This window comes from Chamaea fasciata, unplaced genomic scaffold (assembly GCF_029207755.1).
Source record: "Chamaea fasciata isolate MVZ Bird 193981 ecotype frontalis unplaced genomic scaffold, bChaFas1.0.hap1 SCAF_1, whole genome shotgun sequence".
Classification (NCBI taxonomy): Eukaryota; Metazoa; Chordata; class Aves; order Passeriformes; family Sylviidae; genus Chamaea; species Chamaea fasciata.
In genome coordinates, this window is record NW_027094086.1 from 108,567,439 (window position 1) to 108,593,601 (window position 26,163).

General features: G+C 43.5%; 2 protein-coding genes across 4 annotated transcripts in view; one reads left to right on the plus strand and one right to left on the minus strand.

The window, feature by feature from the left end:
• Positions 1–4,082, plus strand: part of TRAK1 (trafficking kinesin protein 1) — a 102,301-nt gene extending 98,219 nt beyond the window's left edge. For all 3 annotated transcript variants that reach the window (XM_066192980.1, XM_066192989.1, XM_066192999.1), the window contains one exon: positions 1,100–4,082. In XM_066192980.1, the coding sequence (XP_066049077.1) occupies positions 1,100–1,898 (799 nt within the window). In that variant the 3' untranslated portion in view covers positions 1,899–4,082. The remainder of the gene's footprint in view (positions 1–1,099) is intronic.
• Positions 4,083–8,696: 4,614 nt separating this feature from the next.
• Positions 8,697–15,448, minus strand: CCK (cholecystokinin). Its single transcript, XM_066177939.1, has 3 exons — positions 15,292–15,448; positions 13,502–13,756; positions 8,697–9,481 (listed from the first exon to the last, which is right to left on the minus strand). Exons 2-3 carry the CDS (start codon positions 13,752–13,754, stop codon positions 9,345–9,347), a joined length of 390 nt encoding a protein of 129 aa, XP_066034036.1. The 5' UTR covers positions 13,755–13,756; positions 15,292–15,448; the 3' UTR covers positions 8,697–9,344.
• Between the last annotated feature and the right edge of the window lie 10,715 nt (positions 15,449–26,163).

Sequence of the window (26,163 nt, forward strand, 5' to 3'; positions counted from 1 at the left end):
AGACACCATCTCAACCCTTTTTGTCCATATGGACAAAAAAGATGCAATTTAGTCATTGGCCAGAGTCTTCTCCTGGAAATCCAACCGGACTGTCTCACACTGGCTCGTTGAGATACTTTTCTTGGTGCAGAGAACCCCACTTCAGTTAAAGTCGCATGTTATGGCTGAGCCAATCCAACAGCATGGCTCTGCTGAAAAGGGAAAATCCCACTCTCTCCCCCCTGTTTCTTCCCCTCCCAACTGCTTAGTTTTCCCACTGTCTTGCATTGGCTTTACTTTCTGTCTGACTCTTTGCTGAGTGTCTTCTACTTGCTAACGTGGCAAGGTGAGGGAGTAGATTTCCTTGTTTGAGCAGTGGTGAGCTCATGTCAGTGAATCCTTCATTAGCATCAAGTGTTGCATTGCTCAAGACCCTTTAAATGCAATTAGAGGGGATGAACCCATGCTTAGGAGAAATTACTGTGGAATTCTTTATTTTTTTAATTTGTGCATGTACTTGTGGCAAAGACCATAATTTGTGCATGGTTAGAAAAAGTTGGAATTTTTTTTTTTTCCTGAAGGTGCATGGAGCTCTTGGGATTCTCTCAAACAGACATGAATTTGGAGTGTCATAGATATCCTACATGCCTTGTTTCTGGAATAACTAAGTACACCATGCCTTAGTGAATGAGTGTTCAGTTCTGTATGCTCAGAAATGACACTAAAAAGTAGATGTCCTGCTTATACCGTTGGTCCAGTCTCCTGCATTTCCTTGTCTCTTAGAAGTAACTGGGAGTTGTGGCAGCCAGCAGATCAGGAAGAAAAAGTGAAGATGTTGATCACAGACCTGTCAATAGTTTATCAGAAGAAATGTGGTGCTGGGTGTTGGCAGTGGCATTAATCCTGTGAGACTGGGCTCTGAAGTGTGCAAAGTGGACATGTGTTTTGGATGATCTGATGGTTTTGCACTTATAATCACATTTGTGGGGGGCTGGGAACTGTCAATGTCCTGTGCACTCTCCAAATGGATAAAAGGCCCTGCTCAGGGTTAAGAATCTTGCCTGTAGTAAATCTTCATTTTCTAGTGGAGAGAATAATTTGACTGCTCCTTTGCTTTCAGCCTTAACGCAGCACCTACTCCAGCTTGTGGCAGCATTAGCAATTTGAAAGGCACCCCGGTGGCTACTCCCTGCACTCCTCGGCGTCTGAGTTTGGCTGAATCCTTCACCAACCTCCGGGAATCCACGACGACGATGAGCACGTCCCTGGGGCTGGTGTGGCTGCTGAAGGAAAGGGGCATCTCAGCAGCAGTGTACAATCCACAGAGTTGGGACAGAGCCAGCAGGAGCACCCTGCTGAACACGTACTCCCCGAAAATGGCGATCATTCCTTCCACTCCACCAAACTCACCCATGCAGACACCTTCTTCTTCCCCTCCATCTTTTGAGTTCAAGTGCACCAGCCCACCTTATGACAACTTCTTGGCTTCGAAGCCTGCTAGTTCAATCTTGAAGGAGGTGAGAAATAAAAAGAACATCAGGAACAGTGAGAGCCAAACTGATGTGTCTGTTTCCAACCTTAATCTCGTGGACAAAGTCAGGAGGTTTGGTATTGCCAAAGTTGTAAGTTCAGGGCAAACGTCAGCTCCTCATTTAACTGATGACCAGGGACCTCTTCTCTGTGGGGCACAGGGACCAGTGAGGGCCCTTGTTCCTGGAGGCCTGGCACCTGACAGTCTCCCCTTGGGCTGCCCTGCCGTGACCAGTGCCATCGGGGGCATCCAGCTGAACACTGGCATCCGAAGGAATCGGAGCTTCCCCACCATGGTGGGTTCCAGCATGCAGATGAAAGGCCCAACGTCCCTCACTTCGGGGATCCTCATGGGAACCAAGCTCCCGAAGCAAACTAGCTTACGATGAAGAACTTTATTTTTACAGCTAGTCTTTTTAAATAAAAATACTCAGATTCTTTCTCCAGTCTCCTTTTCCTTTCCCTACCAGCCCTTCATTGCCTCTTGAGTTTGACAAATCAACTTCGTGCCTAATGGGAGAAATGTGTAAAATTTGTATAAAATGTGTAAATATGTACCAGATCTATTGTAACTAATTGGATTATTTTACTGTTCAATCAAGTGCAAAAGGCTCTGTGTTATGATTGCTGTATTAAGGTTAACTTGCTAACCTTTTGAAAAGGTGTTGTTTTTTTTTTTTAAGATGCACTGAAAGAAAACAAAAGAGCAAAACCAACAAAAAATAACTTGACTAGAAAAAACATGAATTTCGTAGCTAGCCTAACTTGAGTCAAAGGTGCATGGGAAGCTATTGAATGTGTTATGTGAGACCTCTCATTACATCACTTGAAGCATGGGAGCATTTGTGCTTCGTTAAATACTGAAAAAAGCACTCAGTTTAACATGCGCTAGTTTTAATTTTGCCTCTGTAGATGAGTTGAGCTGAGTTATTGGAGTGCCTGGCTATTATGCCTGAATGGATGAAACCTTTTTTTTTTTTTTCCTGTTCTGTATTTGCCTCCTCCCCAAGATTATAAACTTGAACTAATACTGTGTTGAGGTCAGCAGGCCTACTGGGTACCTGGGATATTGACATATTCCTACCACCGCTGTTTCCTTTGGCACACTTACACTTTGTGCAACTTCTTGCTTTGTTGTTTTTTTGTTTTCTTTTGTTTTGTTTTGTTCTTCAATGCTGCACTGGATTGTGGAAGGGGAAATGCTTTACTATGTGTTGCTGCCACTGAAACATGCTTTGTCAGTGCGCCCAAAGAAAACAGTTTTCACAACTCGTGAGGTAAACATGGCAGTGACTTCCTAGAAGTCCAAGTTGCGGAACAGATCGACAGATAAGAATGTTATAAAAGAACATGTAGCAAAACCAGTATTAGGAAAAGGTGAGTCCTTGAAACCTCAGCAGAGAACCACAGAAAACGTTTAGTGACAGAATGGTACAGGCAGGAAAGAGCAGCTTGCATCCCTCATGCTAATCTTCGTGTTTCTTGCATGTCAAAGACCGTGGCCTTGTAAGCAGGGTGAGAATATTCTCCACCCATGTTCTGTTTTCTTTTTTCAGAGGAACCTTTTTCATCCAAAGTCAGACCCTAGCATAGGTAGAAATAGGGGAAATGCCTTATTTTCGCAGTGTTTTGAAAATGAGGAAAACACCTGCCATGCAAACATATAAGCCCATGCTTTTTCAGAAAGGAAACAGAAGACCTCATGCAACCTTTAGTTGCCAGGCAATCCTAATTATATGGCAATTTTTTCTGTTTCTCCCAATCTTTTGCTGGGTGCTTATAGAAAGAGTTGAAACTGGAACAGACTGGAGGGAGCTTGTTTCTAGAGCAAAGCTGAGACATAAATTTTTTTTTTGGAAGAGGGGATGAAGAGGAGCAAAGCAGGGAGGGTTTAGCATCCACTTTCTTTTCCTTGAACTTCTTGTGGCATCTAAAATCAAGCTCCCCATTTGTTACCATTGTCACGCTACACGTAAATTGCCGTGAATTGCCGTTTGTACCAGACTGTTACTGAATTACTAGCACTGATAATTTCTTGTATAAATGAAACTGTCTTTTAGTCTTTGTGAAGAGAGATAGGTGGGTGGTTTGGTTTTTTTTCTGAATGAAGTAGTTATTGCTGTAGTGCTATGGACACTAAGGATATTTTTTGAGAAAGAAAAAAAACACATCAGTCAGTTACAGCATGTGTTTGAAGACTTCTATTTATTCTATGAACTTACAATGTTTTAGTAAAATGCCATCAGCTCTGTTTGCTGTTGTATGTGTGCACTTATTGCAAGTAAATTTAAGTATCTTTTTATTTGAATGTATCTTAAACCAGTAGATAGAATAACAGTTGTTTCTGAAAAACAGTCATGGACTTAATGGACCATTTTATGCACCCAGAGGAAGAAAGCAATACTGTAAGAGAACATAAAGTGTAGAAGTTAATCATGCAATCGGGAAGTATTATTTAGCCTTTAAATAAGCTGTAGGAGATGTCCACCCACCAGAGAAAGCAATTGTAACACATCAGAATGATGAAATTTAATTTTTTCTTCACTAATATCAATAAAATAACAGAAAAGTTGCACGGTTGTGTGTTATTCAACTTTTTCCTGTTCTTTTAAGGTGATAAATCTGCCACCTTGATCCCTTGCACTCATCTCTTAGTTAAAGCAAAATAAGAGGCCATCTTTTGTTTTTTAAAAATTCTTAGACACAGAACTGGTTGAAAAGTTTTCAGCTTTTAAGTTTGCTGAAATCAGTGAAACTTGAGTCAAAAGAAAAAAGTGAGGGAAATGTGCTTTTTGGGTTTTTTATTTGAATTGTGAGATTGCAGAATTGGATGTTATATGGTTTCTGTATTTTGAGGAGGAGAGGAGTTTGCATTCTCCTACCTAATACAGTGCAAAGCCTGTAGTAACAAAATGTGAAAGTACAGAATAAGGAGGAAACATCCTGTGTTTTTCAAAAGAGACAGGACTGAGGTCTGCTGTTAGCCAAAATCTTGGTTACTGAGGGAGGGAACATTACAGTGATGAAACATCAGGTTGTGAGGAGCTCAAAAAAACCTGCACATGTGGTGAAAGCTAAGTAATGGAGAAAGCTCCCGGGAGGAGGGAATAATCAGGCTGTAACTCACAGAAAGATTAGACAGCCTCATTGAGGAGAAGGGGGGGTGTGTGTGAGATGGAGAGGGAAATAGCATTTGTATCACATACTTGCTACAGAGAGAAAATGGCACAGCAGTAATGCCAAAATAAACTCGTGGAGGGCTTGCATTAGTGTGACACAGTGCCTTACCCCAGCTGCAAGAGAGGCTTATGCCAGGGGGACAGCCAGGGACTGTCAATGAGTACAGACACTCATCCTTCCTCTCTGCACCTGTGGGAAGCTCATGGTCAGAAAGTTAAAGGTTAACAGGAGGGATCCAGGGAGGAGAAGCACTGTGCATCCAGCCCTCCTTGCCTGGGAACAGGATGAGTTAACCAAGTGCCAAACTGGGGAAGGTGGGAGCTGATTCTGGGATGCACAGGAGAGGGTGATGAAATTGTCCTCCACCCTTGTAATATTCAAGTATCTTAGAAACTTCTCTGGATCCATCTTTGCTTCTGGTAATCCTCCTCTGAAAGCTGGGTTGGAGGGGGGAGGAAGATGAGATGCTGAGGATTGTGTCTAAGACTGGACCATGGATGGATCCTGGAACACAGGATGTTCTTTGGAGAGCTGAGACTGCCTAAAAATGCCTTTTGAGACTCTTCTCCTCTTCCTTTTACATGTGTTCTAAGTGTTGGATGGCACAGGGGTTTAAGATTTCCTCCCAACTCCCTGAACATATTTACTGGCAGCTCTCCATTTGGAATTGAAAAGTCCAGCAATGCTGGTGAGATGTGTCCTGCCTTCCTTTGGTACAGAGAGCACCTGCTGCCTGTGGCTTGTATTCACAGTGAAGAATTAGCCTTGTTCAGCTGTGCTACCACATCTCACTGGGTGCTGTTCAGACCTGCTTTAATTCATTTAATGAGCCAACTGAACCACAGAATGGTAAAGAAAAGGCCTGAAAGTTACTGCTATGCAGTGTCCTTGGCTATAATATAGGCAGTGGGCTTTCATGTGAGAATTGCATACACTTGAGAAGCCAGTAATGTTTGTATTTAAAAGATGACAGAGATTTTCATCCTGCTGAAATAGGTTTCAAGCTGTGCTGAATCCAATTGCTGTTCAATTGACACAGGTACTTAGAAATGATTAAGGCTTTAACAAGCCCAGAGCCAGTTTTTTCTTTCTTCAAGGGAATTTTAATGAACTTGGGGGATACAAAAATTGAACTCACAGAGAAGGCTTTCGCTGCTCTGCTGGGACATTGAAACGTTCATCTTGTTTGACTTCCAAATTCCTCTGCTCAGGTCTTGGAGAGGGGAGTGCCTGGTCTGCTGTCAGACTTGCTGAAATGTGCACAGCTGGGCTGCAGCTGGGAACATCTGGCTGGGGCATGTTGCCAGCCCACCCGCAGCAAGGATGGAGCAGCTGCGGATGCATCAAAGCTGGGGAGAGGGGAGCAGGATCCACACACGTTGCTTTATGAAATACCAAGGGAGATAAGGCTGTTCAGGGGCAGGTGCACTGGTGCAGCTGAAGTTTCCCTCACATGCTGCCTAGCTCCCAGGGAGAGCTCACCCCTCCCCAAGCATGGGTGCTCCCTCTCTCTTGCCTGGGTTTCCCTTCATTCCCACAAGGAGCACTTGCTGTTTGCACCCTTTTCACAGCTGTTGTATGCACAGCTCTGCTACAGCAGAACCACAAGCTTTTCGCAAATAATTTATGTGGAATTTGCAGCAAGCTGCTCCATTCATGGAGATTTGCCCAGCACCTGTTTTGAAATAAAGCTAGTAAAGCTGGAACACGACTAATTGAATCAAAGCTCGTGGGGAAAATAAACTGCAATTAAACACGAAAAGGTATTGATTTGCTGTTTTGCCAATGTAAATTTAGCACCTATGCACATGCTTTCATAAAGATAAATTTGGATAAAGCTAAATTAAATGTCAAGAGAGTTGGCAGTGCCAGAAATCTCACATCCCAGACGGCACCAGGGGGTTGTGTCAATGCACTGCTGTGCGTGCTGGAATCTGTGGGGCACTCCTCAGCCCAAAGCCTTTGCTGGATGCAAGGGGCTCCTACCCAGCTGCAGAGCCTCCATCCCGGAGCCTGCTGTTTCCCTTGGGTTAAAACAGGGCAGCCTGGAGAATGGCTTCATTAATGCCATGGGACAAGGGTTGCAGCTACCAGGGCTGTGAGACTTTCCAAGGATTGCTGGCTCCCCTGTTTAGCTCAAATTTAGCATCTCCAGGTCACCAGGGAGCTGAATGGTGTCTCAGCAGCTTTTACAACCCTTTCCCATCTGGGGAATTTCTTCTGTTCCCAGAGGAGCCGGTGATGGATATTTTTATGATAATGAGGGTAATGTTGCTGAGCTGCCAGTAGCCAGCTGCTAACAGCCAGCTCCCCCTTGCCCCGGGGAACAGCGCTGTGTCCCAGAGTCACAGTCCCTCTTCATAACATCTGCAATTGCCCCTGTAATCCTTTATTCTTAACACTCACTTGCGTCAGCCAGGTGCTGAAACCATTTTTGTGTGTCAGGAAGAGATTCCTCTCTCCTGGGGGAGCGACATGTAAAAGCTGCCAAACCCATCACCTGGCTGCACTGAGGGCTGTGGACTTCCACAAACATCTTCAGAGACCTTCAGAAGAGAGGAATGGGACAGAATATTCTTTGTCTCTTCATCCATCTGGCTGTAGCAGATGAAACAAAGGAGAAAAAGAAAAGGTTTGGTTTTTTTCCTAAGGACAACATTCTGCAGTAGTAAGGCTTGATTTGTAACTTCAACCACCCCCAGCCCCCCTGCAATACTACAGTATTACATCCTTCATCAATATAAACCAGGAATACAAACATTTAAAAATACTGCTTGAATGTTCCTGACAGTAATTTAAAAGATAGCAAAGCAGAAACTGAGTTTTCTCCTGAGTTCCTTTTAAAGAAACATCACATTTGTGGCAAATGTATAAATATATGCATTTTTAGATTTATTTGTATTTTCCTCAGTTAAAAAAAATTAACTGGTTTTTATCTTTTGTTTGAAAGTTTTGGGGAAAAAAAATGGGCACTGTGCACTATTTTGCTGTGAGCAATAACCAAAACCCAGGAGAGAATTCAGGTGATTTAGGACACATTATGCTTGGAAAGGAACCTAAAAAAGCCAGGCTAGGTGGCTTGGCAACTGGTTGACTGGGAGGAGCTTGAGAGGAAGAAATGAAGAAAAGCATTTCTGTGTTTTCAGGATGAGATCCACAAAAAAGAAAAAAAAAGATATTGGGTGTTACTAGAGAAGAAAATTCCCAGTTACTGTTTGCTGAACTCTCCCTTTCACTGCAGGTTCTGCAGTGCTGTTTGCTCTCCCAGCTGCTGCTGGGAGCAGCTCCTCAAAGTGTTTTTGTGCTCAGCCCTTGGCACAACCATTTTGTTTTTTTCCCCAATGTTGGTTTTAGTAGAATTCTGGTTTTGTGCAAATATCTTCTATGTATTTCTTTTTACACTTTGTGTTTGCCTGTCAACTGCTGTAGAAATTGCTGCCTCTTTTCTTTGGCAAGCACCTGCTTTCCTGCATGTGACAAATATTTTCCTTTTTGTATTAGTGCACACACGTGGGAGAAACTCTGTGAATAATGCAAAAATCACCTCCTTTACAATTTAGGGCATTCCTTAGATGTGAGATCCAGCTGCTGAAGGAGACCTGGGAGCTGCAGGGAGGTTGGTTACCTGTGGTGGAGGAGAAGCAGGCAGGAAAACTACTTTTTTTTTTTGCAGCCTGCCCACGGGCAGACGGGAATGACTGCAGGAACTGCAGGGTGCTGGTTTTGCACAAGCTGGGATCACTGCCCAGCTCTGAACTTGGGGTCCTCTGCCCTGCTCTGAGCCAGGTAAGAGATGGACAGAACATCCCTCCTTCTCTCCACATCGGTGGGCAGTAGCCAGCTCAGCCTCTGCGATACTTTGGAGCCTCCTCTTTCCTGTAAGGAAACTGTGACTAGACTGCTCCAATACCTCTCCCTCTCAGGATCACCTTCTGCTCTGTTCAGGAACCTGTCCTCACCCCCTCCCAAATGAATGCTTGGCTCACCACACAGCAGGGAATGCTCTGTTTATTCTCCGATTTGCAGCCATCAGCAGAATTTTCACATTGAAGTCACAACATAAAACAAATAAGCCAGGATGATAAAACATGTTGGTGTCATTCCTCTTTTTCACTGTTTTAGCACTGTTGGCTGTTCACTGCAAACATGTGGGCTCGGTATATAACTCAGTCCTTTCCAAACAGGGTCACCATGAAAATAGCTGGTCTTTTCTAGCAGTATTGTGCTGCTGTGTTTATATTTGGACAAGTCCCCTGGAGTTCCAAGCTATTGGGACTGACACAAGATTTCTCTGAAAAGTGGATAATCTGACTATTCAACCCATGGAACATATTTACAGTGCCAAATGAAGGCATTATGCTGCCTCCCTTTATAGTAAGACACCCAGCAACATGCAGTGACAGGACAAGGAGGGATAAGTGAAATCATTTTAATACAGTATCAATGTATGAGAAACCACAAAAGAAAGAAAATGTTTTCTGGAAAATTCTGCGTATGTATATATTGCATTGTATAGTCTTACAGATAAACTTAGGTCAAATACATGATTTTAAATGCTGTAAAACAGTGATTTGAAGAGGACAACAAATTGATTTATCTCTTTGTACAGACATGGGGGTGTGATTTTTTTCCTTGTTGCTATAGTCTGGTGTTCTTTAGGAAGAATACTCATATTCTTCAGCACTGCGGCGTCCAAAATCCATCCAGCCCATGTAGTCTCTGTCATTTATCCTGTGAGTAGGATCAATGCTCTGTACCCTGTTTCCCATAACTGAGAATCTTCCAGTAGAACCTAAGGAAAAGCATTTGAGAGGGCAGAGAGTAAGAGGACACATTTTCCAGGTTCACCCATGTTCTGATCTGGCTTTTGCTCATTAGCATATGTCTGCAGTAGTTGAAATGGACCTAATACAGGCCATGTAACACCACTGTTGTGTCACTGGGGAAAACAGCAGTAGAAACCTTACAGGTAATGTCCTGGAAGTGGCTTGGATTTTTTCAGTGCAAAATATACAGATCATTTTCTACCTCCCGCTGCAGGCACATTGTGCTCCTGTCTGACAGGAAGGAGTATAGATAGATTTTTCCTTTTCCCTTCCTATTTTGCTAGAGAGAGAGAGTCCAAACTATTTATCTCTATTCCTACAAAGCCCCATGTTTGCTTGCTCATATTGGGAGAGCTGCTTTACATGCAAAAATAACTCTTCCTGAGAGCAGGCTCAAGCCTGAGACACCACAGCCCCATGTTGCTTAAAAAGACATAAATGTAAGCACAGGAGCTCTTACAGCGCAAAACTGGTATCAAGCAGGGTAGAGTTATGAATCCTAGGTTTTGTGGAAAAGTGGGAATAGTCCTGAAATGGAGAAAGTTGTGTCTGGAATTCACAGTTAGAGATACCTATTGCTGGAATCATGCAGGGTTTTTTACTGTGTCAGGGATTTCTTCATTGCTTATCCAAAGCCTTCATAATTCTTTTCACAGTAGGGTTGGATGTTGATTTGTGATCTTGCCTTATCCTTTCTGTATGCCTTGCTTAAGGCATCAAAGAGACACAACCTATTTGTAAGGAGAATTTATGCTTTAAAAAACCAGGCTGTAATCCTCTGTTTTTACAGCATCACATGATGTAACTAAAAAATACAGGGAAAGGTAAATTACTTCTCTCTCTACTCCCTGAAAACAGACAAAATTGATATATAACAATAATTAGATGGAGCTAAGCTTTGAGTGAGGAAGAGACAGATTTAATATATTAGTATTCAATGCAGACTGAGGCTTGAGGAATACTTGAATTGATCAAAAAGGAAAAGAAGCCCAAATTAAATCCCGTATATCCAAATCTACACAATTGCTTTGCTTTCAGTTTCATGTGTTTTGAAGAAGACTCTGTGCTTTTATGTTTCAAGGTCTCCCTCATGTAGTGCTTTATAATGAACAGGACCCAGTAAAACTAAAAGCATCTGCATTGCTTTGTCAGTGGTTGCAGGGAGTTGAAGGTACACACGCGTAAAAAAGCCATGTTTAAGACATTTACCTAGAACAAAATGACAAAAAAATCAATTTTGCCTAGAAGAGAATGTCTATCATTAAATGCTCAAACCCCATGAAGTTCTCATTCATAATTCAAAAAGTGTCATTAAGGTGATGACAATGGCTCCTTAGCACAATGACCAGGCAGGGTGCAGAACCATCACTCAGACGTTGGTGCTTAAGTGACTTCTGAGCCTGCCATGACCTGAGGGCTGTAAAGGTTCCCTTGGTGCCGCTTCTCTTTGGCCAGTCAAGGGCTCCTTAGAGGACATTAAATGTGCCTGCCGCTGGCTTGAGAGCTACAACATCTCTTCTACAGTGCCAGATTCAAGCTGAAAGCCTGCAGATGAACATAATTGAAAGCCTGGGTCACAAATTTCCTAACAGCACCTTAATTACATTTCCTCAACCTGCTAGAGATTGTCATGTGGATATTGCAGAATCAGTGTATGACAAAGATATTCAAAATTGTAGCAGTTCAGCTACATGCCATCAACCCCTAAGCCCTGGAGAGAACTTAGCTCTCTTACTTTTTAAACTAGAAATTCTTTACAAAACCAGCCTTTCTATTAATCACGAGGGCAAATGCCACTACTGGTGACTGCTAACACTAACATGAGCTCAGACTCCTTTTCCCTCTAGATGGAATTTTCTAGTGATTATTATGGTTTAGACAGGTGACTAATAGAGTAGATGTGAGTGTTCTGCAGAGATTTCTGAAGTACTGCCCACAGTCTTCACATTAAATGAGAATATAATGTTTTGACAGCAACATTGTATGTATGTTAAAAATTAAGTAAATACTAGTTTTTTTCTGTGAATTTTCTCTCCTGTAACCAGCAACTACATCTACAAACTAGAGTCCAACTAGCCTAGACACATCACAAGAATCTTATCATCTGCTTCCAGACCCTTTTCAGAGTTAATTATATATGTCAACAACACAAATGAAGGAAATTGTCCCTCATATTAATATTTACACAAAAAGACATCTTAAATCCAAAGGGGTTTTTTTATTTGTCTGGTTAATCGATTTGGAAATGTCAGCCACATATTTAAGAGAATATAATGGATACATAAACTAGAATGAGGAGTTCTGTTTCCATGTGGGTAGGCAACAATTACTATGCTGGGGAAAGGTAATGAGGGCTCTGCTTTGCAGACTCCTGCAGTAACATTCTTATTCAATAACAGCCTTAAGTGTAGCACTGAACTGTGGTAATTTCATATCTGAATTATCTTTCCATTAAATTGCATGAACAGCTAGAAGAAGTTCCTCAATGGATATCGTGCAAATTGCTAACATGAGGTGAAATCTTTCAGGCACTATTGAAAGTGACTCATTTTTCCGTTGTTTCTAATTTGGCTGTGTTCTGAGCACACAGAGGAGTGTGTATGGCTGCATATGTAACGCACATAAACCAGATGTGGCATCTCTTAATTGCAGACCACCACCACAGATAAGCACAGGACTTTGCCTGGCATAGAGGTCAGCAGGGAAGCTGTCAAAAGAGTGGAGGGTTAAAGGATCTGCATTACGTGGAGAAAGCTCTTACTTATATAAAGTGAACTTTATCCTAAGCACAATCCAGGGCTGGGCATGAATTAATTTCTCAATGTCTGTATGTCCGAGTAATCCTAATTCTAATTACTGGCTTCTCTTGAAACCCTCTTTCCTGCTTAGATGTCCTTTCTGTGTAGAACTGGGCAAAGGCTGGAGGGAAGCTTTCATGAGTAAACAAAATTTCTCTAGTGGCTCTCACTGAGGCTGGCAGACAAAAGGCCACAGCAATCAAGCTGCCCATGGTGCTACTCTACTGAGACACAGAGCAGTAGAGATGAGACAGCTCAAAAGGGAGAATGTTTTCTTGGGGAAGTTTCAATGGTCAATGATTTTGAGGCATCATTTTTACTGGTAGCAATGGTGGCATGCTTTTCTGCCTATGTAAAATACATTCTGTAAGGTGTCAACAGGGATAGCTTTCCTCTTTCTCTTATGTAATACAATTGTTTCCTCAAGTGACTAATAAATTTCATTGTAAGAATGCCCATTGCTCTACTGAGTCTTCATGTCCTTGCTACACAGTGCCATGGAGGTTTTAGATAAGTGCAAGATTGTGTTCCTAGGCTGCCTGAGACCAAAAACCTACCAAGAATCATTGTGTGTTGAAGAAAATACGCTTTTACTTCTCATTGCTTTTAATTACTGCACTAATAAATATGAATTCTGTGTTTTGAAAGCTTTCATGCTATTGTAATTTCCTCTGTGAGCAAATATATGAAAAATCCAATACTCAGAATATTTCCCTTGTACAGGCATTTCTGACTGAGGTGAGGCTAGCCATTTGGTTTGCATTTATCCTCAGAAAGGTTTTCCTGCTCTTCTAACTTTAAAAGAGGGATGGAGGTTTTTAAAGAAATGAAAAACTTTAAAGAAAACGTAGTTGCTTTATCTGAGATACAACACACTGAAAATACCACCAAAATAATAAGGCAATGAAAAAAGTTAAAAATAAAAGCTGGACTATAACCTAAGAGGTAGGTGACATTTTCTCCAGTTATCTTTATGTAACTGTCAGTCAGAGGCTGCTACAAAGAAATCCTTTTTTTGGAAGGGGTTTGGAAGAGAGCATTTGGAATGCTGCCTACTTCAGGGATGACCAGGCAAAATCTAAATCCTCTCTTCTCTAGGAATTCATGTTAGATGATGACAGGGTTATCCCAACTCCTAGGAACCCCTGCAGAATTCCCAGTGGCACAGAAGCCGGCACTAACCAGTACCTTTTCTGGCCTGCTGGAGATACTTGGCCAGCAAGGCGCCGATGTTGGCTCTTTGGTCGCTGCTGGCATCCAGGCGTGGCAGGGATTTCAGGGGCCCGGCAGATGGAGCGCGGGAGTGCCGCTGGTGTTCTGTCAGGCTCTGCCCCACCTCAGCAGGCAGAGGATTCCCATCGAGCGAGCCCCGAGTCTGCTGTCCGAAGGAGCTCACCGAGAGCACGGCAAGGAACATGCAGATGCACAACCCGCTGTACATTGCTGGGGACAAAAGGGACAGTGGGCTGTTACACGACCAGATTTACTGGATTTTGTGCAGTCCCTAATCCCATCTTCCCTGGGGGATGCTGGCTTCTGAGCAAACCAGGCCTGTGTTGGGGGTTTTTTTAATGTAGGTAGCTGCAGGATCTGTCTTTCATTGGAAAACACTTACGTGAATAGCTAAACATCCTTGCTAAAGAGGAAGGTACAGGTGATTTCGTTTTCTCCAGCCTAGTATGTGCTGTATGTCCCTGATCAACTCAATTCTTACTTGCTTTTCCTTCATTGGAAGCTGTATTTCATAAAAACTTAAGGGACTTGAATCCATCTCTTTGAAAAAACTCGTGATTCAAACACTTCAGTATTTTGCTATTGCATTAAAGCCCTGCTGTTATTACAGATTCCCAGTTTTGACAAGTTCTATGAAGAACCTTTATTCTACCAGCCTTCGTTGATTTGAACTTTACTGTTCAAGAGGTTTCATCTCATCATACACAAAAAGGAAAAACCAAAAACTTGCCCCAGTGAAAGAAAACCCAAAATCTAATACTCCTGCCCCAAAGCATTTGATCTAATAGCTGGAGTGATAAAAAGCTGTGTAGTTAAAAGCTGTAAGAAATAAAGTGCAACTTCATATTAAAGAGGGAATTTAGATTTCTACTGCTTCCTTAAATGGGTACTAAGCAAAACAATGTTTGGTTTACTAAATCGTTTTATCACATAAGCCGAAATGGCAATTTTTCCTGGAAACAGAGAAATTACTCTCAATTCTTAGAAGAAACAAACTACCTAGTACTTCATGCTATGGGGGTAATTTTCACTTAAAATACACATGGATATCTCAGCTACGTGAGATTTTTTTGGACTGTTTCAGTTCTGTAACAGTACACTTAACCGTTAAATTTTAAAAGGGGATAAAATTAGGTTTATTTGCCCAACACATACACTAGATCGAAGTAATTCACAGTATATAAAACATGGGGGTTTTAAAATATTCTCAGGAGACGAGTGAGGAAAGTTGAAATGTCACTCCAACGTGGTTATTAGTGATGTACCCATCTTGGTTTGGATACTCAGAAACCGAAGGTGCATTGCACCTTTTCAGCTGTCTCGAGTCCTGTATTTTTTACACACAGAAATGCAAATATATACGTATACACATATATACATATATACACATATACATATATACACATATACATATATACATGTACATATATCTATATCTATATCTAAGTATTCATGTCCTTGCTACGGTCTCCAAAGCCCACATCGCACCCCTGCTGGCCGGGTCCCTTCCCAACTTCCCAGGGGTGGGAAGCCCTGCTCGCCTCTCCCCGCTCCCCGCGCTGGGGTCCGCCCGGCTGCCCGCGCTTGTCGGGAGCGGCCGGAACCCTTCCTCCCCACCGGGAAGCGTTTCCTCCGGCACAGAGCGGGATGCCCTCCGAGCCGCCGCCTAGGTAAGCGCCAGGCATCCCCATTTCCTTTGCCTCCCCACCCTCAGCAGCGGTACCGTCAGAAGAGGTGATTCCTACCTTTCCGCTAAGCTTTTCCAAGGTCCCACTCGAGCTGGGAGCAGAGAGTCCCGTGTGTGCCCAAGCGGGGAAGTCGGGGGAGACTTAGCCTCGGCCCCTTAAATAGCGGCGGGCACCGCGGCGGTGTTTACACATCTCTGACGCAGCCGGGGCCCCCGCCCGCTCAGCCCCCCGCCGCCGCCTCCCCCCGCCCCGGGACCGGCACCGGGGCTGTGTGCGCTCCACGGGGGGAGCGGAGCTCCTTCCCCGCCCTCCTTCCCCGCCGCCGGCGGGCGTCGCGGTGCCGCTGGCTGCGGAGGAGTGCGGGCTCCGCGGGGCTGGCCCTGCCCCCGACGGGCGCTCTCCGGAGGGAAGCGCTCGGCTGGGCACGGAGGGGATGGAAACCCCGGCTGGCTTGCAGCTGGGCAATTAAAATGCTCCTGACCGGGGCTATGCCCGTATCTCCCGCCCCGGCCAAAGGCTCCAGGTGGGGCTGGTGCCCTCAGCACCGGCAGCTCCGGCCGTCGGGAGGGGCCCGCAGGCGGGAGGGCTCACCCTGGCCGCGCTTACCGGCGGTGCCAGGTGCAGGGTCTGGGCCACTGGGTTCCCATTCTCTGCGGTCTCCTGTGACCTGAGCCCGGGGACACAAATGCCTCCATGCTCCCCTTCCTCTCCTTGGCTCTTCCGAACATCTACTCGGAAAGACGGGACACTAATTTTATTTAAAAAGCAAAGTAAAGTGTAAAGCCATGGACGATCCCCGCAGAAAGCCGTGGATGGAGATGCCTTCGGCGTGGCTTTTCCCTCACTGAGCACAGAACTACCAGAGTGTCCCCTGACCGCTGCAGGGACCGCTGTCCCTTCCCGCGCCCTCGGCCGGGCCGGTGCTGCCCTGAGGCGATGCACGCCAGGCGTCCGCAGCAGCCTCGGACACTCTCCCGCCCTCCCGCCTCCTGCTTTTCGGGGGATGGAGGAAGTGCCCTCAGGCTCGGGCTGCCCGGGCTGCCACGCCGAGGCCCAGAGGGACGGGCAGGGCCGGCTGAGCGGTACCACCCGGAACTCTCCGCAGGCTCATCACCCGGGAGCAGCCGCACCTCGGACCCAGCGCTGGGCTCCGGCGTCATTGTGCCGAATCTATGCCTGAAAATTTACAGTTTGGGGGCAAACGAGTGGGCGGGTTGCTTTTCCCTCCCGGGAAGGGGGCCGGGCAGCCCCGAGACACCGAGGCCTCCCTGCGGACCGTGCGGGGGTGCGGAGCACCGGCCGGGCCGTGCCCAAGCGGCAGCTGAGAGGGCTCCAGCCCGCCAAGGCAGGGCACGGGGTGGGCGTGTGTGTGTGGGGGGGGGGGGTGTGCTCTTAACCTCTTAGCCTGGGGCTCCTGGGGGTACTGCGCTCCTTCCCCATCCTTCCCACAGCGCCGGTCCCGCCTCACACAGCCCCGCGCACCCTCCGCGCCCTTCCCGCCGCGGCCCGCAGAGGGCGCCGCGGCCCCGCGCAACCCGGGGAGATCCGGCGGCCCGAGGGACGGAGATCCACGGAAAAGTCACGAAATCCCGCGGCGTGCGAGCAGGGAAAAGCCAACCTGCCGCCACCTCCTCGGCGCGGGGAGCCCTGGCTGCCGATGCCCAGTGGTGCCAGAGGCGCCGGTGTTGCTGGAGCGGGACAGGCGGGAGAGGGATGCCGTGGTTCCCGCGTCCCGTCACCTTGGTGGTGCGAGGCTCGGATGGCGATGGACCAGCTCCCTCGCCGCCACCCAGCTGCTGACAGGGTGTTGCCGAGAGGGATACGGCACCTGAGTTGCGGGCTGCCTTTCATCTCCCACATCGGCGCCGGCATCCGGCAGAGTCGTTATCCCAAAATGCTTAAAAAAAGACACCGCCCCCCCCCGCGCGCGCTTTGAAAAGGGAAAAGTTAGTCGAAGCAGATTGCCAGGGAAAGAAACAGCCCTGAAATTATTCCAGCAGTACCTGTCCAATGGCTCTGTCTGTCTCTGGAAAAAACCCCGGTAATATTCCTGATAATTCAATTTCACTGCTTCGGCTCAGTGGGAAAAATACTCGCTGCTATTAGACAATTAAACAGTCGACTCTGAATTGAACTGTAGGTGTCTGGGAAGAGTATCACAGTCTTTCTGGGAAGGTACAATAACAATTCTGGTAGAGTCACATCAAGGCCTTGTGAAACCCACTGTAGATAATGAGTTCCCAAGGGACCAGCTCAAAGCTTAACAGAAGAGAGAGTGCTTGCTAATATATGCTCATGCATAATTCATATCAGACAGATAGAAATGCAGGCATTTAAGTCTGACATATTAGCCTGGTTGAACAAATATGCACTACATTTACTTTGAGCTGGTTTGGAATATCAGTTCACTTATAAATGTATCTGGGATTGGACAAATGGAGTGTGTATGTGTGTGCATATGTGTGACAACCAAACTCCCTAGTTGTTCTCATGAACAGACAGAAAGGCAATTCCATATGAAATGGAATAAAGAAAACAGAAATTATGTCAAGTTATTAAAGTCAACTGCATGATCTATATAGCCTGGGTAATTTTGAACGCTGGATTTTCCTAATTGAATTCCTGAATACCTGTATGTACAGTCCTTGGTGATTATTTTCTGACACTCATTTTTTCTTCAGTGAAAGTTTGAAGTTGTAGGAAAGTTTCAGTCCTTGGTAAATACATGTTAATTGAAGGCATTTTAGAATTGTTTTGAGCAGAGATAGAAGACCAGAAAGCCTGTTTGGCATTAGCAAATATGACAGCAGGGCTCAGAGGTGAGTTGCCTGCAGAAACTCAGACTGTGTATTACTTTACTTACTGATGTGGCACAAAAGGAAAGAATCGGGATTTAATTTGCAGTGACCTCTAGGTTCCAGGTCCAGTGTTTTTATCAGGTGCTGGGCTTAGGTGTGCACCATGGATTGTTGAGTGTCAGCCATAGGAGGGCCTCATGCCACCGTCACAGGTGGGGTGAAACAGAGGATGCCTCAACACAAGACTTCAGCCTTAGATCACCAGGAAGGAAATGCTTTGACTGCACCAGAGCTTGAGCAGTATTGCAGAATCAAAGTATATATGCAAAACAAATTTGAACCAAAAGTAAACCCTGCAATGCAGTAAATGCTAATATAGATACATCCCTGAGGAGGAAGCTGAAAGATGCCATAGTTTAAATACTGCAGGCTTTTAAAAATTTTTCTGGCAAGAGTCTGTTAAAAGATCTGAGTTTGCCTAACCTTTCCCCCTGACAATCAAGACACTTCTATCCTCAATTGCTTTCTCTATTTATCTGCCAAAGGTTTTCTCCTGTTTAGCTGAGGTGGCAAAAGAGTCTGTATGTTTAAGCATACATTTTGTGCTGTGCCAGCACAAAGCTGGGAGTTTCGGAGCAAGATGGCAGCATGAGAACAGAGGGATGGAGAGGTTTCCTTATGTCTGTCCTGCAATGGGGATGGCTGGCACCAGTAGCCGGAGCACAAGTCATGGTGCTCCTGTCCCTGTCCCTCTGCTGAGAGTTGCAGCAGAGCCTGCCTGTGAGTGTCGGAGTGGCAGTGAGCTGGGAGATGCAGCCTTGGAGATGTCCTGTTGGACCAGGTGGCTTCATGTCCAGGTGCATGACAAGAAATATATTCTTTTGTTACGAAGTATTACATTTTTTTTCTGATTATCACCATGCAGGGTTTTTTTTACTTCCATTTGGACCCTGACACTTGTAGGCAGTATTCTGTGCTATGTTCAATCAAATAAATGTTTTTGTTTTTCTTGTTTTTCTTTTTTTTTTTTTTTTTAATGTGAAGAGGATGGAGTGTCACTCTGGAGGATTACAATGAAGTAGGAATAATTGGCAGAGGATAGCAGGAAGGGAATGGTAGAGTTTTCTGGAATTAACAGATGAATTAGCGAAGAGATTATTAGGACCAACTGCATGAATTGTAGATGTAAAATGGAAAATCTATTTTAAGGCAGCATGTTGTTCTGCTATTTCTGTGAGTATTGATTCAGATGTTAAATTTTTGGTATTTTGTTTTTGCAAATGTTTTTCATTTTAATTCAGTAATTTCTATGTAAACACTTTAATGGTAGTCTGTTTTCTCCCACTTGAGAGGAAACGCAAACTCTGCTTAGAGCCAACCCAAAAACTAAGTGAGAAATTTTGTTTTGGGGCAAGTGACCAGCAGTAAGGGATCTGGGTCCTCTGCCTGAAGAGTTCTGACCTCCTTTCACAGAGCAGTGCCTCAAACTGGAGTCCCTGACTAATATACCTAAAGAAGGGTCCCATAGAAGCAGATCAGCAGAGCTGGTGCTGAGCGTGTTTGAACTCACAGACTGCTCTACAGCGGAAACAAAAGAGCATCAAGTGGGAATGATCAGAGTAAAATAGGCTGGATTGGGTTGGAAGGGAGCTTGAAGATCACCTTGTTCCAACTCCCCTGCCATGGGCAAGGACATCTCCCATTAGCTCAGGTTGCTCAGAGCCCCATCCAGCCTGGCCTCAAACACCTTCAGGAGTGGGGCAGCCACAGCTTCTCTGGACAGCCTGTGCCACTGCCTCACCAGCCTCACAGTAAAGAATTCTGTTTCAGAAGAGTACTCCTGGTGTGAACTATGGGCACTAATGCAAATTCATGGGTTGTAATTAGAATTGCCCATTATCCTGCAGTTGTGTGAAGAAGGAAAATGAGAGGTAAAAAATCCCTTTTCCAAGGAGAAGAGTTGGATTTTTTTAGAAAATCAGAATTTAACCTGTGTCCCATGAAATTCAGGCAGTTGGTATGCAAGCTCCCTGTAGATCAACTGGAAAATTTGCTTGTGTGATGTCTTCAAATTTTGTTCCCTGTAGTTTCTAGAAGACATGGCAAAGTGGAACAGAAAAAAACCCCGCCATTTTCTGAGTCCACCCAATCCCAAGTCACTTGCTTTTTAATGTCTTTTTGTGTGTTTGTTTGTTTTCCTCTCGGAAAGACCAAACCGATTTTCTGTGGGAACTTGCTGTGTGTATCTTCTAAAGTGGCCACAGTATAGGGGCTTTTGTGCAAGCTGAAAACTGGAAACAGAAATCAATGTGATAGCTAAAAATAACAAAGATATGTGAAGTGCCTGTTGCTGGCAAATTCTCTGTGCTTTCAGCAGTACTTTAAAAGTTATGTTGGAGCTTCTCTTTCTTGTTGTTACCTCAAACATATGTCAGGTATCTCAGGAGAGTCCTTGGCCCTCTTCAGAGAAGTTTCTAACAGACCTTGAGTCCTCTTCCATTCAGACTTGAAGTACGATCTTCATCAGATTTTTTTGGGGGCAGCAAGCTGTGATAGTGCTATTATCTATGAAACGAAAATATGTATTCACAGGTACTGGAATCTGATGGCATTGTTTATGGTTTAGACAATTAAACTTTATTCCATAATTAGTATTTCCTTTTATGATTATGTAAGAGAAGCCAGTGCACCACACTTTAATATACATATTGGTTAGTTTATTATAAAAACAGACTACAACAGAAAGGAAACCATTGTACTTTTTTTTACCGTTTAAAATACATTGTGCTTTTCATATGTGCTCTCCACCTCTCTGCCTGGACCTGGACAAAATTGTCTTTTCCACTGTGTGGCATTACCAGAATGCTGTAGGAGATGCTGTTTTCTCCACACTACTCTGCTTGAAAAGGGGAAATTTCACTAATCAAGTTTGTCAAACAATTTAAAACCTGAAAATGGAAGTTCTATAAATAACAAATACAATGTTTTAGCATTTTGACTTCCAAATATCTGCATGTTTTCATCTATGCTAAAACTAGAATCAGGATGTAAGAATAGCAAAGTAATTTGACATTGGACAGACTGGATAGCCAATAAGGGCTTTTTAGTGTCCTTCAGAAGAGATAGTGTTTCTGTTTGATGTGTAAGTAGATAGGACAGCTAGAGTCTTGTTATTTCACTTCTGTTGTTAAATTACACTTCATAATATGGAAGCAAATTGAATTAACCTGGATGTAAAATACAACTTGTTATTCTGACAATTCCTATTTAAATAGAAATGCCAGAAACATCCACAGGAGGTGTAAGTGCTACGCAGTTGTTTTGATTGGCTAGAATGGAATAAAAAAATAACTGTGTTCTTTGGACAGCAACTCTGATTGCCTTGCAGTGAGCTGATGAAAGGAATGGGATGTAAGAGTGCTGTAAAGAAGATATTTAGAGGTACTAGAAATTGCCCACTTCTAAAAATTGGGCAAAAAAAATTGGCCTAGAAAAGCCAATATTCCCCATTTTTGACAAGGCTGCTGTAATACTGATTGCCCAGCAATGTCTCTTTGGTGTAGTGAGGGAAGGTTATGTGTCATATGCCATGTCCAACACTTAATTATTTGTGCCCTGGTATTTATGTTCAGAAACACCTACCTCCGTGACCAACATATCATAAACATAACCTCCAGGAGGTCAAAGTATTTCAACCTGTCCAGCATCTTCAAACTCTGAGGAAAAGGAAACAGTTAACTCAGAGCTCTTTAAAAATCTCCTTACCATCCCTTAGTGAGTGAGCCTTCCCTGAAAAACACACATGAAACCCTTCTAAATTGAGATTTTTTTTTTCTGAATTATTAGGTATAAACGTATTTTGAAAGCACTGGGGACTAAGAACACATATAGATCTACACCTTGACAATCTTAAAGGTCTTTTTCAGCCTTAATGATCCTATGAATCTACAACAGACAAGAATTATCACCCAGGCAGAACAAGTAAAGATAAGGGGAATGATTTTTTGGAAGCAGACAAACCTTGATATACACTGCTTACCATTAGGAATTGAGCTGAGCTAGGGTGTCAGGCACCTGCTCCTATTTGTGTGTGAGAGGAGCAGACTGTGTGTCCCCTGGTGCAGCCATCATGCCTTTATCCTGATCCAATGGACGGTGGTGGTTTCCTGTATGGTGATGTATATTCTGTATTTTCTGGGATTCAGTGACACGATCTAGCTGCTCACATGATTGCTGGGGTTCTGCATGAGAACACAGTTCTTGGGGAGATAATGCCAGTGGGAGGACAGCAATGCAGATGCTTTATAACCATCAACCTCATAAGAGCTGTACATTTTGTCCTCTTGTTCTGGCATCCGTTGTTTGGATGTACGTAGCCTCTGTTAAGTGGTTCTCAGCTACTTGGTCAGGATAACCCATATCTGAAATGCTCATCCATGCCAGTGTAGTGCTGGATCTGATGATGCTCTTGCTGGACATACCACCAGCTGGCATTGTTGGGCTGGCACTATGTGACATCCTCATAAAAGAGTTCAGGTCGTGAACAACGTGCTCTCCAATCCTTATTTCAGGGAAAATTATGTCAAATCTCTTCAGGCTTGGTGAGGGGCAAAGATTTCTAGTGGGTTACCAGTCTATCAGAAAACAGTCTATTGTCTCCAGCCATAAATAATACAATGATAAACTATTTGATCAAAACATTTGGAAGTGGAATCGGTCACCACATCCTAGGTCACTACTGAACGTAAAGCCCACACTTCACATTAATGAATGTCTAATGCTTCAGATATATTTTAACATAACAGAGATATAAGCTCAGGTTGGTTTGTTGGTTTTGTCTAAAAAACCCCTTCACTCTTCACATCATTCACTCTTATGAGTTTGAGTCGCTATCCTGAGCTGTTTCAAAGACAACCCTTTAATCTTTAAAAAATGCTATTAATATAATTACTAGAACTGTACAATAAAATTGAAATGTAGATCTTCATGTATTTGAGATTTTTTTTTTGTAAGCAGTAATAATTCCTGAATGCTTATTTTTCTGGTGAATTTTTATTCACCTGTTTATATTTTCATTGCTAATCAAAACAAAGAGCTAAGAATGCTTCATAAGATTAACAGAAATCCAATTGATCATGTTTTATGACAATCATGCTCTTGCTAGAAAGACAAAATTGACTTTTTTTGTATAAATTAACTATTTTTGATTTACCTTGATTTTCATTATTTTTATATTGCTTTCCTTGACTCTGATGTTCAACAGTGAACTGTGTTTCTGTCCAAGCCTGCAAGCATGGCTCAGACATATTACAGTTCTTCAGTGATGCTGCAGTCCAGGTGAGCTCAGGTGAGTATACTATTCTTATCTCTGTGAAATTTGTCCACAAGAGATTTCCACCAAGAGAGGTAAAAGAGACTGGCAGAAGTCTGTGTGCTGCTCCTTGATGGAGCTGATGACCAGAGCAGAGAGACTAATGTCTTCTGTACCACCTGCCTTGTCAGGGTAGCAGCAGCCACAGATCATTCCAGACTGTGCTGTGGAGTGCGGAGCAGCCAGATTTCATGCTACACTCTTTTTTTGCTATTCCTAACATAATTATATGAGTATAAGATTTGACCGTATTTTGATCTAAAGGGCCAAATCCTGCTCCTTCAAAACGCTGGCGAATTGCAATTGTTCATTAAGGCTAAATGATGTATGTATATGTATATATGTGAGGGAGGGAGGTCAGAAACGTGATAATGAAGGTTTCCTTGGCACCATTTCTTCTTTCCAGTCCATAAGAGTACTCTTGTTGCTGATTATTTCTTCATCATTTTTTCTTCTTAAGCTGAACACTGGTATATATGCTTTTTCCATGCCAAAACTGATTTTCATTTTCACAGAGGGTACAAGATATTTCATATTAAAATGCACTGGGAAGGGTTATAGAATTGAGACCTTTGTAAGAGCTTTTATTGCTATTTCACAGAAATGTTAAAGTTGGAAGGACCTCTGCAAATATCTGGTCCAACTCCCTGTCAAGGCAGAGTCACCTCAAGCAGATGAAAAAGGAGTATGTCCAGGAGGGTTTTGAATATCTCCAGAGAGTGAGATTCCACGTCCTCCCCAGGCAGCCTGTTCAGTGCTCTGCCTCCCTCAATGCAAAGAAGTTTTTCCTCATGTTGAGGTGGAACTTCTTGTGTTTTAGTTCATGTCATGTTCCTTGTTCTGTTGCTGGGCACCACTGAAAAAAGTCTGACACCATCTTCTTGGCATTTACCTTTAACATATTTATATATACGAATGAGATCCCTTCTCAGTCTGCTCTTCCTCAGACTGAACAGGCCCAGCTCCTGTGGTCTCTCATCATAAGAGAGATGCTTCAGTCCCCTAATTATCCTTTCAGACATCCACTGGACCCTCTCCAGTAGCTCCTTGTGCTTCCTGTACTGAGGAGCACGGAACTGGACACTACTCTAGATGAGGCCTCACTAGGGCACAGTAGAGAGCCTTTGCACTGTCTAGCATTAAATATTTCATTCAAAACAAAATGAAAAGGAAAATCCTCAGCTGGACTTTATTGCTAATAATAGTTTGCCTTGTTGAGTCCTGCTGCAATGTGGCTAGAGTAAGATATTTTAAAGAATGCCCTAGTGAAGTAGAGGCCCACAAGCCATTTGTTGCAGTGACATAGACATGCTGAAGCTTTGATGCTGATGGTTAAGTGAAGATGGACCTGAGGCTTCCGAATCTTCATTATTGAAAATTTTTGCCTGATTTGGTTTATCAAATTGTAGAAAACTATAAATAGATCTAACATAAATCACTATCTTTGTAGGCATCCTTAAATTTGGGGGTGTTTTAAATGCTGACAAGGTTTCAGCATGCTTTGTGAGAAGCTACACACAAACCTTGAGTGTGAATAACAGGTAACCTTTGGAGAATACTCCTAAAGTGAGTAAGATCTTTGCAGTGTGGCTACATAGTCTCTGAAGTGGTTTACATAGCGGAATAGTAGTTTTAATGTTGAAAACAGTGTTGGTTCTTCTTTATGCCTTAGCCAGAAAACCAGAATACCAGCAGAAGTAGGACATTATTAACCTTGTCATGTGCTTATGTTAGAAATAACGCTGCAGTTCATCAATGTTTGCAGTTGTAAAAGTTTTGCAGGGATTTTAGCTGTATCTGTTCTTATCTGTGCCTGGGGTAACTTATTGTTAGGATGGATTTAGGGTGTTTTCTTCCAAGTACAATATTGTTCAAGAAAACAAACATTCAATATTCATGAGACAGACCCATAGACTAAAGAAACTGAAAAACACCCTCGTAACAATAACTCCTTGGGAAGATAAATACAGCGTACATAGCATCATGCATTATGCATTCTGTCTAATATACTGCTGAATTACGGGGCAGAGAATCGATAGGTGTTTTTTTTGTGCCCTTTTAGGGACAAACGGAATCATATGTCCTAGCCAACTACTTGTCTGTAAGACCTCACACTGCAAGGCATATCCACTCATATGCATTTCTCATAAGGCCACTGAAAGCTGTAAGTCTTGCAGGAGTCCCTGTAAAGGTTTGAGCACCTCTAAATATGGGGCTGTGAGCCACAGGAGAGAATGTCTTTATTGTCTATGCTCACAGTGGCTCTAGTGCATTTTCACACAGCTCTTGGCTGGAAAGCTCTTATTTTCCCCTTTCCTTTTCTAAAATCAAATATTATGTTTGTGGTTTTTAAATTATTTTTTATAGTTCTTTGACTTGCTTCTTAACTTTATTTAAAGCTGGTAACTAGAGGGAAAATGTCACATACACTTGATATCATTAACTAACACAGTGAAATGTACTAAGTGGGGAGAAATGGAAGGAAGATCTTTATAGGTGAGTTTGGTATTTCTTGCTAGCCCAAGGATGATGAAGCTCATCTTTTTTCTCACAGAAAAGTAATGAATTTTCTTCTTTTGATCTTGCATAGTTATTTTCTGTCAATCACGAGTAATCTGCTTTGTCCCTGCTACAGACTACTGAACATAATGTCAGACTCTGCTCTCCATCCTTAGCTTTATATGTCTGGAATTACTTGTTAGTCTAAGCTTAAGAAGAATGGGTATCACTGCCACATCCAGGCTGTACACAACTTCTGCA

Coding starts and splice junctions, on each gene's coding strand:
- CCK (XM_066177939.1), bottom strand. CDS start 13,754: ATGTACAGCGGGTTGTGCATCTGCATGTTCCTTGCCGTGCTCTCGGTG. Junction 9,482..13,501: donor TCTCCAGCAGGCCAGAAAAG/GTACTGGTTAGT, acceptor GCTTTTCCTTAG/GTTCTACTGGAAGATTCTCA.